Raw genomic sequence first — 12,734 nt, forward strand, 5'->3', positions numbered from 1 at the left:
GGAAGCTCGACGCCCGGAAAGCTGTTCAGGGTCTGCCCTGGATGCCAGCTTCAGAATGTCTTTAAGGAGGACGAACACTCCCTTTGCCTTTACTGCCTACATGAGGACAAGACGCACGTGGAGAAGGACTGTGCGTTTTGCGGCAATATGTCGGAGCGGACCATGAAGGACCGCCATCAACATCTCGCCAACTAGCTGGAAGGAAAGAGCCCGTCAGGCGAGAAGAAGAAGAAGTCAGAGCGGTCTTCTAAGACCTTTGAGGGCACCCCCGCGACGGGGGTCCAACAGAAGGCCAAGCACCGCGAGTCCGCTGGCACCGGAAGCGACGAACGGTCTGGCTCTACGGGCGCCAGGCAGGGCGCATCCTCCCCGGCGCCATCAACCACGTGCCAACGCTCTGGCTCGGGTAAGAGGAAGGCCGAGCACCCGGCGAAACTCCTGGAGAGACCTCGGTCGTGCCCTAAGGCCCCATCGGAGGGGGAGCGAGGTGGTGACCCTCCCCCCAAGGAGAAGGCGGTGAGCGCACCTAAGGTGGCGAAAGCCTTGATCCATCCGGCCAAGGCCTCTATCGAGACAGTCGCGGCGGCCCTGGCTCAGCCTGTGGAAGCTACACCAGTGGTGGCGACCCCGGGGCCCAGAATCTCCCTGCCACCGCGGAGGGAGTCCTCTTTCATGCCCATCGACAGGACCCCCGTGAAACCTCCGACGGAGAAGAAAAAGGGGAGGCAGGGAGTCGTCGTGGACTCGGCCTTAACCTCTGAGGAGGAGCTGATCGAAGTCTAAGGCCACGGCTCTGGCGTGGAAGAAGGCCATCCTGTCGGGAGGGACCCCGACGTGGAAGACGACGAGGGCGTCGAGGATGCTGACGGGGCTCCTGATCGCCCGTCGGATCTCCCTCAACCAGTGCCGCAAGACAACTCGGCGGCCATTTTGTTGGCTATACAGTCCTTATGCTCAGAGATAAGGACGAGACTGCCGTTACCACCAACGGAGGAACCGCTCCCGACGGGGGACCCGGAGCCAGGCCCTTCTGGGAGCCCTCCCCCTAAGAGAAGAAGGATTCATCCTCCACCTCCTTTTCAGCCATCGCGCCCTGTTCAGCCCTCCTCCCCGTCCACGACACGTGGGGATGATACGGGGACTGACACGGCCGCAACGGGTACAGACGACGAGGTTTACGACGAGGATCTCCCATCGTCACCTCCCACCCGGGCTTCCCCGCCCGACGAGATTGGATCGTTTCACTCCATGATCGCCAGGGCATCCGAGCTTTTCCAGCTCTGCCCGGAAGAGAAGAAGGAGGAAGGTTTCCTTTATCAACGGCGTGAGACCAAGAGGAAGACGGTCCTCGCTGTACCTCTACTAGACGATATTTGGGATGAGGGCCTCGCCCTCCTCAAGAACCCATCCACGATGCCGGCTAGAAGGGATCGGTACGAGAAGAAGTACCGGGTCCCGGACGCGGCCCCCTTGTGCCATCGGGCACAGCCGACCCCGGACTCGGTCGTCTCCGCAGCAGCCAGGAAGAAAGCGGGGGGGGGCGCGGCCTCTACGTCATCCTCCCCGCCGGACGGCGAGGGAACGAAATTAGACACGATGGGACGCAGAGTCATCTCGTCGGCAGCGACGACGATTAAGGCGGCCAACGCCTTGGCTATCGTAGCCCGCTACGACAGGGAGTTGTGGTACAAACTGGCCCCCCTGCTGGACTTCCTACCAGACGACAAGAGGGCGGAAGCCCTAGAGATCTTGCAGGAAGGAGAGGTGGCGTCGGACCACGCCATTACGATTGCGACGGACATCGCTGACACTGGATTTCGCCAGTTGGGCAACGGCGTGGATGGCTCAAGGCTACTGACTTCCGTCAGGACATGCAGACCAGAGTCTTGGACATGCCGTTCGACGGAAAACAACCTGTTTGGGAAAACAGTGGACGATTCCCTTCAAGCCATCAAGGCGGACACGGAGACGGCCCGGGCTCTTGGGGTTCTCCAGCAACGGCGGCCGCCCTTTCGGAGCGGCGGAGGCAAACAGGGTGCCTCCAAAGGTTCCAGCGGCGGATTTTCCACCTACTGTCAAGCGGCCCGTTCGTCGTCACAGGAAGCTTACAGGGGACGAGGCAAGTCATGCGGACCCCGCCGTCGTCGCCAAGGAGGACAAGGCGGCAAAGCCTCGTCGAAGCAGGACTGAACCGGCCGTGGGGTCGGGCCCCCACCGAAGCACCCCGGTGGGAGGCCGGCTGTCGAGCTTCATCAGTGTGTGGGAGTCCATCTCCACCGACCGTTGGGTGCTGGACGCCCTAGCTCAGGGTCACGCGCTCGAGTTTCTAAAGAGGTGCCCGCGCATCCCCCCTGTGGCCAGGAAAGAACATCACGTCCCTCAACTTCTCTTGGAGGTAAAGGCGATGCTCAAGAAGGGCGCCATCGAGCTCGTCCCAAAGAGGCTTCGGGGCTCCGGAGTTTACTCAAGATACTTCCTCGTGAAGAAGAAGACCTACGACGACTGAACAAATTCATCAAGGCACAGAAGTTCCGGATGGTCACCCTCCAACATGTCCTGGGTCAACTGGAGGAGGGCGATTTCCTGTCGTCGTTGGATTTGGAGGATGCCTACTTCCATATTCCCATCCTAAAGGGACACCGAAAGTTTCTCAGGTTCATGGTCCAAGGGCGTCACTACCAGTTCAGAGCCCTTCCCTTCGGATTGAGGTCGGCACCCAGGGTGTTCACCAAGTGCCTCGCCGAGAGGGGATCCACGTCTACCCCTACCTGGACGACTGGCTCATCCGAGCAAAGACGAAGGAGCTCGCCTTGGAGCACACGGCAAGGACCGTCCAACTACTCACGGACCTGGGATTCTCCATAAACTACGCCAAGTCCCACCTGGTGCCCGCGCAAGACGCACTGTTTCTGGGAGCGAAGCTCGACACAGTGTCGTTTCTGGCCTCTCTGTCGGAGGAAAGAACGAGGGCCATCTTGGGCAAGGTGCAGCGGATGCTGGTTGCGGACGCGGCCAGGGCGAGGTCCATCAAGTCCCTCCTCGGAATGATGTCTTCTTGCATTTATCTCATCCGCCTGCGCAGGCTCCGGATGCGCCCGTTGCAGGAGTTCTTGGATGCGCGCTGGATCCAGACGACGGGCAGCTTCGAGGAGAGGATCACACTCGACGAGAGTTTCCGACGAGCGATCCGATGGTGGGGCACCCGCGCGCATCTGACGGCGGGCATGGACTTCCAGACCCCCGGCCACCAGGAGACAGTGACCACGGATGCCTCCCTGGAAGGGTGGGGAGCGCACACCGAAAATCTGCACGCGAGAGGCCTTTGGCTTCCCATATCAACGTCCTGGAGCTCCGTGCAGTGTTTTGGGCCCTCAGGTCCTTTCTTCCGTCCCTCAAGGGCAAGGTGGTGAGGATCTTCACCGACAACACCACCACCATGTTCTACATCAGGAAGCAGGGCGGAACCAGGTCCCCAGCCCTGTCCAAGGAGGCGCAGGATCTGTGGCATTGGGCCGTCGCCCAAGGGATGTTTCTGGTGCCGTTTCATCTGGCAGGGATAAAAAACACCATCGCCGACTTGCTCAGCAGAGAGCTGCGCTCGTGCCAGAGTGGGAACTACGACAGGATCTAGTGGACCACCTCTTCCGACGGTGGGGCACACCCCAGATCGATCTGTTCGCGACGGCGATGAACTCCAAGTGCCAGAGGTTCGCCAGCAGGTTTCCCCAGCCGAGGAGCATGGGCGATGCTTTCTCGTTCCCCTGGGAGGGCCTGTTTCTATATGCCTTCCCTCCATTGCCATTGCTGATCCGGCTCATCAACCAGCTCAAGAGGTCACGGTGCAGGATGATCCTCGTCGCACCTGCGTGGCCGAGGCAGATATGGTTCCCGGACCTTCTGGACTTATCAGCATCCCCGTCAATCAAGCTGCCAGTGGACGCGGATCTTCTCTCCAGGGAAGGAGGCGCCATCCTCCATCACGACCCAAAGTCGCTGAACTTGCAGGCCTGGCTCCTGCAGCGTTAGAGTTTGGAGGATACGACATACCGGCCGACTGCAGAGAGGTTCTTGCAAAGGCCAGGGCGTCCTCAACTCTTAAATGCTATGGACACAAATGGAAGAGGTTCTCTGTCTGGTGCCACGCACAGAAGATTAACCCTCTACGGATTATGGCTCCCCAGGTACTCCCGTACCTTCTGACGCTGGCCAAGGCTGGACTGGCGCACGCGTCCATCAAGATTCATCTTGCTGCGATCTCCCGATACACCAGAACCACAGGGCGGACGTCTTTGTGGTCTCATCGTCTGATGAAAGAATTCATGAAGGGACTGTTCAGATCGTTCCCGTCGGTGAAGGCTCCAGCCCCGGCGTGGGAGCTCAACGTGGTGCTGACCAAGCTCATGGGACCTCCGTTCGAGCCTCTGCACTCGGCTCCGTTGAAGTTCTTGTCGTGGAAAACAGCGTTTCTTGTGGCCATCACCTCCGCACGAAGAGTGGGAGAGATCCAGGCCCTTTCCTGCAAGCCCCCGTACTTGACTTTTAACGACACGAGGGTAGTGCTCAGGACGAACCCCTCCTTCATGCCCAAGGTGCCGTCGGACTTCCACCTCAACGAACCCTTGGTGTTGCCTGTTTTCTTCCCGTCGCCTTCGTCGCCGGCCGAAAGGACTTTGCACTCGCTGGATGTGGCTAGAGCGCTGAAGTTTTACGTGGACCGCACAAAGTGTTTTCGGAAGACGTCACAACTTTTTTTTTAACTTTGGACCTGTCAATCAGGGGAAGGCTCTCTCAAAGGCCTCCATTTCCAGATGGCTCTCCGGCTGTATCATGTACTGTCATTGGTTGGCAAACCGACCGCTGCCTGGCCGTCCGAGAGCCCATTCCACCAGAGCGATCGCAGCTACCACGGCGTTCCTATCTGGTGTGCCCTTGCTGGACATCTGCAGGGCTGCTACGTGGAGGTCGACGCACGCCTTCACGAAATTCTACTGCGTCGATCGGGATTCCAGGGAGGAGTCCAGGGTCAGCCAAGCAGTGCTGCGCAATCTGTTCGCCTAAGGTGAGCCTGGTGAGGAGGTAAGAATGGCTTAATGTTGAGTTTGATGTAATGCTTAATGTTGAGCCTTTGCCACCTCCCGTGGTTGTGCATTTGTGCACTGCTATGTATTCTTTATTCATGAGCATGTGAATCCATGCCAGACCCCATGCTGGAGAACAACAGTTACAGGTAAGTAACTTGTTCCAATCCTTACATTAGCATTCTGTGAAATCTGTGTTGCCTTCCTGCCATGTGGCATGAATGATTTTCTCAATTGCCAGCGGGCAGGGTGTACATTTTGCAGTTTTAGGCAGATTCCCCAGCAGCGGAGCCCCTATGTGGGTGTGGGTGTGTGTGGGTGTATATATGTATATACGGACTACCATTTTAATGGGGCACCATCAGGTCATGCTTTCAGAATGTCAGAAAAAGTGCAACTTTTTAAAATGTTCCCTACTGCAGAAACCTACTTAGTTGGGTCTCCTAGAATACCCTTGTTGTAATGTGCCATTTTCTGCTGACATACTCTTTGATGGTCCGAGGAGGCAGGTATTCTCGAAGTATTCTTTAGTAATTGGTAAAGGTTCATCTTTAATTAGCTGCCCCCTCACCTTAGGGGAGTCTGAATGTTGAGGTTCAACATTTACTGACACTCCACCCCACTGCCCCCAACTAAACATCAGCTTTTACTGCATTATATTTGCATGTCAGCACAGAAAGTAATGTTTCCAGTGGCAAATCTTTGCATTAGCAAAAATGTCATAACATTTTGTTGGAAGCTTTTCTTCTGTAGTTATTTTTATAACATATATTACAAGTGGTTTAATGCTTTTTCTTGTGTAATTATCTCATTTGTTTTTCTGTCAACAGCAAACTGTTTGTGGCTTTGATTTACTACGAGCTAGTGGTCAGTCATATGTCTGTGATGTGAATGGCTTCAGCTTTGTCAAAAACTCCATGAAATACTATGATGACTGTGCAAAAATACTAGGGTAAGAATTGCAATCTCTTGAATGTTATGCTGATGTGTATCGTCCCTGCTTTTGAGTGAAAATCTTTGAGATTTGTTAGCATCATTTATGGATAGTCTTCTTAGTACTGGTATGTTCGGTCCCCCTTATTCTAGATTCCTGGGATATCATACCCTCGGGACAAAGGCTTAGGCCTTTCTTCCAAAGAAACAAAAAAGCAATGGAGGCCTACACATTGCATGTGCAGCCTCCAACCCCCCTTGGGCACATACTGCCCTCCTATCTTAGTCATTTCTTTCTGATGAAGCAGTGCTATATTACCTTGGGGATGTCCTTTAAGCATTCTAAATCCAATAAAACAGTTATACTCGAACACCTCGATACGAGTCCGACTTACGAAGGACGGAAGAGTGACTCAATCAATTCCTACTAGTAACTGGCTAAAACAAGGGTGTCCCTTGGCCGCGTGCCTCTACAATCTCTTTACCTATGACTTTGGTGACAAAATTCAAAATAACATGGCCAATCCGCCAAAACTCAACAGTGAAGCCATTCAAACATTAATTTATGCTGACGACATTATAATCCTAGACAAAACTGTGAAAGGCCTTCAACAAACAGTGAACGAAGCCTATGTCTATATGATAGAGAATAATCTACAAATAAACATTGACAAAACGAGAACAATGAAACTTATTACGAAAAAAAATAAGTCTCAAGAGGATATCAAGCTTCAACTAGAAAATAAAGTGGTTATGTCAATCAGGACAATAAAATATCTAGGTGCTCTAATCAATCCGTCAGTGAATGAAATTGAATGGAAACAACATATTGAGGAGAAAGCGAGATCTCTAGCAAAACAAGGAAACTTCTTTCACCTAAAATATGGGACATACTCAGCAAAAGCCACAATATTGCTCTACAAACAAAAGTAATTCCAATCTTGACATATGCCAGTGAGTCGCTCATTAACCAACAACTAATGATATGGGCCTACTACGAACCAATATTTTGGAGGAAAACCCTTGCATTGCCCAAAGCATTTCCTGTCCATAGAATATGGTTTGAATTAGCGTTACAATCAGTACAATCCATAGTACTGTGGAAACAAATGGATCTGCTAAGAAAAATAATTTCAGAGGAAAAAATACCAGCGCTAGAAATTTTAAAGCAAAAGAAAGAAACATTTCAGGCATCAGCTGTCTTGAAAAGGTCCACTGAGATCAAATTGACAATGAAAAGAGAAGAGATCACGGAAGAGATGTTGGCCCATAGACCACAATATGCAAAACGGAAAAAATTCAAATGAATGACTGGATAAGAACTGTAGAAGAACAGAAAAAGTATAAACGACATCTGCATGCTGAAACTGAAGTAAGAGCACTGAATGAATTACCATCATACTTGTCACAGTTTCCGTGTTGCCATATTCGTGATCTATTTCTACGTTTACGATTAAATATACTGCCCACTCGAGATTATCTAGCTTTGATTGACAAAACAAACATCAGATCCTCGGTCTGTCGATTCTGCAAAGATCAAGATAGTGTGGAAACTCTATTTCATTTGATTATGGTTTGCTCAGCCCTGAAACCAAAAAGAGAACTGTTAAGAGAATTTTTTAAAAATTTCTGACAAACAGTTAACAACTGAGGAAAGATGGACAGAACTTCTTGAAGGAAAAAATCAACGTCTTATATTCACGGTGATGAAATTTTGGAATGAGATTATGAAAGAAGTTTAGATGAACAAAACTAATATATTTTTCTAAATCTGTGTAAAAATTGATGTAAATATAAATGAAAAGTTTGTTAAATCAAACAAACCGTTTTAATAAAAAAAAGATATATATATTACCTTGTTAGTCCTGCAACATTTACTGTGTTTTTGGGGTGTGTCTCCAGTATGTTTATGCATCATCAGACAAAGTTAAAACAATGGCAGGGCTGCTCCGTGCAATCCTATGATGTGGATGCCTATAATCTGTCTCCAGTGCTTTGACCCAGCTGTTCCTTTTGGGACTTCCTTGCAGCCTTTTCCTTTCCAGTGAGAGCACTGGTATATGAACCTCTTCCCGAACATCACTTCAAGGCCTAAAAGGACTCCAAGATCTGAACTTTGTCAGGGGATTCTATGGAGGCCACCTGTGTGGAACACTCCCATTCTGGTATTCATATTGAGGCATGTGACAAATTGAAGTTCTACCTGACACACACAAAGGGTTTTCAGAAGACTTCACAACTGTTCGTGAACTTTGGCCCTGTAAACCATGGGAAGGCCTTGTCCAAGGCTTCCATTTCAAGGTGGCTTTCCGGCTGCATCACGCACTGTCATCGGTTGGCGACCGCTTCCTGGCCGCCCAAGAGCGATTGCTGCGACAACGGTGTTCCGGTCTGTTGTGCCCCTGTTGGACATCTGCAGGGCTGCTACGTGGAGGTCCACGCACACCTTCACGAAGTTCTACTGCATCGACATGGATTCCAGGGAGGAGTCCAGAGTCGGCCAAACAGTGCTACGCAAGCTGTTCGCTTGAGGTGAGATTGTTCCGGAGGTACGAATTAATTGCTTCTGTTGAGCCTTGCCACCTCCCGTGGTTGTATAATGCTGTACTGCTATGTTTTTGTTATTCATGAGCATGTGAATCAATGCCAGTCCCCATGCTGGAGAAGGTTTAAGTTACTTACCTGTAACGTTCACCAGCATGGGTCTGGCATGGATTCACATGCGAACCCTCCTTCCGACCCCTCTGCGGCTCTTCTTGGTCATACTGCCACTTTACGTGCTTACCATATCTGAAGATGGCTGCCAGAGGAGGGGCACAGGGAGAGGACTGTCATTGGATGGGGGCAATATGACCCAGAGAACAGTGATTGGTTTAGAGGAGAAATGCTGTTTTTAAGTGAAAGTGAAACTGTTTATTCTTTTACCGTGGATTCCCAACCTGATGACGGGAAATATTCATGAGCATGTAAATCCATGCCAGACCCATGCGGGAGAGCAGTAGTTACAGGTAAGTAACTGAAACCTTACTCCTCATTTGGAAGAGCTAGAGGGCTGACCAGTCAAAGAGGTCAAAAGAAATTCCCTCATGGTGAAAGAGGAAGAGGTGCCAAGTCTGCCCAAGCAGCAGCTTTACTCTCAGCCGCTGCTTCAGCTGCCTCAAAACCTCTGAGGCCTTAATCCACAAGACTCCAGTGGGAGGCAGGCTCACTCAGCATTTGGAAGAATGACAGGAATTACTTCAGATTGTTGGGCCTTGCAAAAAGTAGCCTGGGGTTACTGCCTCCCCTTTTTAAGAAGGCCTCCGGATCATCCACAGGGGGGAGTCAATCCCCCAAAATTCCAGATCTTATCCTTTTGCAGGAGATTTGCAGTCTGCTAGAGAAAGGTGCTGTAGAGCGAGTACCTGTCACGTAGAGGAACAGGGAGTGGGTGAGATACTTGAACAAGTTCCTCGGGAAGGACAAGTTAGAAATGGTTACCCTTTCTCAGATCCTTCAGGCCCTCCAGCTTCAGGATTGGATGGTGTCATTGGACCTTTGGGATGCTTACTTTCATGTGCCTATCCATCACAAGCACAGAAAGTACCTGAGGTTCATTGTTGGCGGTTCTCATGATCAGTTTTGAGTTCTGCCATTCAGGCTGACCTCTGCTCTGAGGGTTTTAACCAAGTTGATGGTGGTGGTGGCAGTGAGTCTTAGGAGAGGGGAGTTAGGCAAGATTGTGTGCAGTACCCTTTGGGAGACTACAGCAACCATGTTCTCCTGGCAATATGAACCCAACCTTTGGTATAAGTCTGTACTACACAGGTTGGTAATGTAGCTGAGCAGCCAGGCTTATCTCAAGAGGGGTCAATGTGAGCAGTAGGGCTTTTACACAGAGATTCACAATGACACGTATTTAAATTAAACTCTTACACCCAAGGTTTCTTGATTAAACCATTATTAATTAATGTAACAGTCGGTTATATAAGCCTTCTTCAGAATGGAGCAAAACATGTAACACTTCAAAATATACTTCACAATATACTTCAAAACACACTCTTAGTTTCTCTAATCAGATGATACCCATTGGGGATGGCACAAAAACACTTTCTGTACCCTCAGATGGTGACTTAAATAGCTAGGACACTGTGGACATTGATTTATCACTGGTACATTTATAGCAATACTGAGTTTGGTGCAAAGGTTAGGTTGGGGAATATAACAAAGGTTAACAAATAATTCATAAACTTGTAAGTACTTTTTGAACCCTCCAATGCAAAGTAAATGTAACCCTTTCCTGGGGGAAAGGTAAAGGCACAGAGTCAGAGGTAAGAAGTCTCTCTCAGGGAGCCAGGACAGCCAATGTTAGTTGAGCAAAGAATACAATTTTTTTTAAGTGTAAGGCTGAAATGGACCTCTCAAACTCATTGAACTAAAAAAAGTATTCTATTCTTTGCAGCGAAGTAATGTTTTTTTTAAAGATTTTGTAGAAATAAGATTACTTGAAGGGCCACAAACTGGGGGGCTTGTGAGGGGCAAAGCTGCAAGCAACTCTGCAAGGGTAACCAAGACAAGTCTCAACTGAGAACAAGTAAGGCTACACCACAAGTAAGTCCCCTTAACTTTACAGTACCTTTGGTTAGAAGAAATGGTTCCAGCTGGCTTCTGTTCCTGTACTGATCTGCAGATCCTGGTGTCCTGGGCCTCAGTCCTGGGGCCAAGAGGGAGGACGTCTGGGGACTCCTGCACTGCAATGGGCAAACTTCAGTTCAGCAGCATTTGCGGTTTCAGCTCCTCGTGTCTATAGCAAATAGCGCCACCGCGGTCTCACGGATACCACTCTGGACTTTCCTCGAATCTGGGGTCAGCACTCTGTTGAGGTGGCTCAGGCTTTGTCAGTCCTGCTTCAAGGGAGTCCAGGGAATCTTCCTGAAACATGGGTCTGTCTTAAAAGCAATGTACTTGGTTTGGTGTTCCTCTCCCTGGCACTTCGGTTCCAGCAACAGTGGAAGTGCAGCCAGCTCCGGGAGGATGTCCAAATTAGTTCACTTTCTGGTTGATTGATCCCACCAACCCAAGAGGAGAAGTCGTCCTTGCTGGGCTTTTCTAGTGAAAAAGAATTCAGAGCTTGAGCACATCAGCAGGGCTTCACCGGGCAAACCAATGGACCAGGAGTTGCGGCAGGCGTTTCTTCCAAGTTCTTCTTCAGATTCCTTCGTCCAGTGGTCGCCTCTGCCTTCCAAGCCAAAAAGCATTGCCTTTTATGCAGGTTCCTCCCATTAATTCCAGCCTAGCTGTCAATCACACAGCAGGGTGGCTGTCCTCGCAAGGACAGCCAGCTGGCCAATCACCTTTGGGTGCATTCCTGTAACCAAGGGGATTAAGCACAGGGAGTTTCGGGCACCTGCCTCACTTCCTGCCCCTCCAGACACGCTGGAGCCAGAGGCGGGCTTCATTCGTGAATCCTGCCAAAGACAAAGCGAACAAAGGGATCAAACCTGGTTTGGCGCGCAGAGTAAATCTCAAGAAGGACATTTCCAACAAGAAATGGCAAAAAAGAAGACCGGTGCCAGTTTGGGCACCCATGGGTGTCTCTTACTGCATCTGCAATTGCAGCCCACGGTAAAAACACACAATGGTAGTATAAAGTAAACCACTGCCACCAGCCATTAATTGTAGAAAGGGTAACATAAAAATGTTACATCAGAAACTAGACAAAGGGGATACTGTTAGGGAGAATTCTCTGTTTAGGCTGAATTTCCTAACCTAGTGAGTCCCCCAGCAGCTTTGCTGGATTTCTGGAGTTTGTTTTTTTCTCCTGCCAAGAGTGAGACTCTCTTCCTCACACTCTTGGAGATGATTTCAGGGGTTCCTTTGACTGTTAATGTGTTTTATGGGCTATGGGGTCTTTTACTCCAGAGGGTCTCATGTGTTTTTACTATTTGTGTTACACAGCACCCTCAGTGCAGTGGCACAGGGGTGTCATAGTGACACCCCACCATAGACTCCATACCCTGGGACTGACTACTGTCTCCCAGGGCATGTAAAGTCGTCATTGGCTTTACTAGTCCCAAATTTTGAACAGAAACCAGTACAAACCATCATATTGTGGACGTACTGGTCGGGGCAATTCGATTGCCCCGGGGTCTGTTATTCGAGGGGGCACGTCTCAGTCCCCCCTGATCGAGTTTTGGCTGGTGGCAATATGGGATTTTCCCATTGTTCGAGGCTACCAACTTTAATTATTTAATTCCTATAGCCTCGAACATACCGCCGGGTTATTTATTTAATATCAATTCACCGGTTGGTATTTTTTGCCAGAACTCGATTCTAAAATGGCGTTTGTGTTCTCTTCTGTGACTCCAACTCAAGTCGAGCCCCTTGTTCTACTTTTTGGCGGGCTTCTCCACAGAAGCCTCCAAAAGTGGTGCCCCTCTGTCTGGGTACCACAGGCGGTGTGGGGGGAGGGGGTTTAGGCACCCTGGACTGAGTTGCCTTGGCAACTCAAGTCGCACTCTTGTGTGATTAGCCCAGCATGTTTGATTGACAGCTAGGCTGAATGAATGGGGGTTTCTTGCATAAAAGCAGGGCTTTTGGGACTGGAACTTCAGAAGTCGCCACAGGACCTGAAAATCCGAAGAGGGAGAAGCTGAGCCGACCTGCAACGACGACACCACCGGTGGAGCCCTGCTGAACCTTCTCACCACTTCCCGACGACAGAGGAGATCTTCTTGCCGGAGA

General features: G+C 50.2%; 1 protein-coding gene across 1 annotated transcript in view; it reads left to right on the plus strand.

The window, feature by feature from the left end:
• PPIP5K2 (diphosphoinositol pentakisphosphate kinase 2) overlaps nucleotides 1–12,734 on the plus strand; it is a 2,362,281-nt gene that overhangs the window by 600,332 nt on the left and 1,749,215 nt on the right. The window contains exon 10 of the mRNA XM_069625464.1: nucleotides 5,909–6,030. Coding sequence (XP_069481565.1) covers nucleotides 5,909–6,030 — 122 coding nt within the window. The remainder of the gene's footprint in view (nucleotides 1–5,908; nucleotides 6,031–12,734) is intronic.

Source organism: Ambystoma mexicanum, chromosome 6p (genome assembly GCF_040938575.1).
Source record: "Ambystoma mexicanum isolate Mex_15411 chromosome 6p, UKY_AmexF1_1, whole genome shotgun sequence".
Taxonomy (NCBI): domain Eukaryota; kingdom Metazoa; phylum Chordata; class Amphibia; order Caudata; family Ambystomatidae; genus Ambystoma; species Ambystoma mexicanum.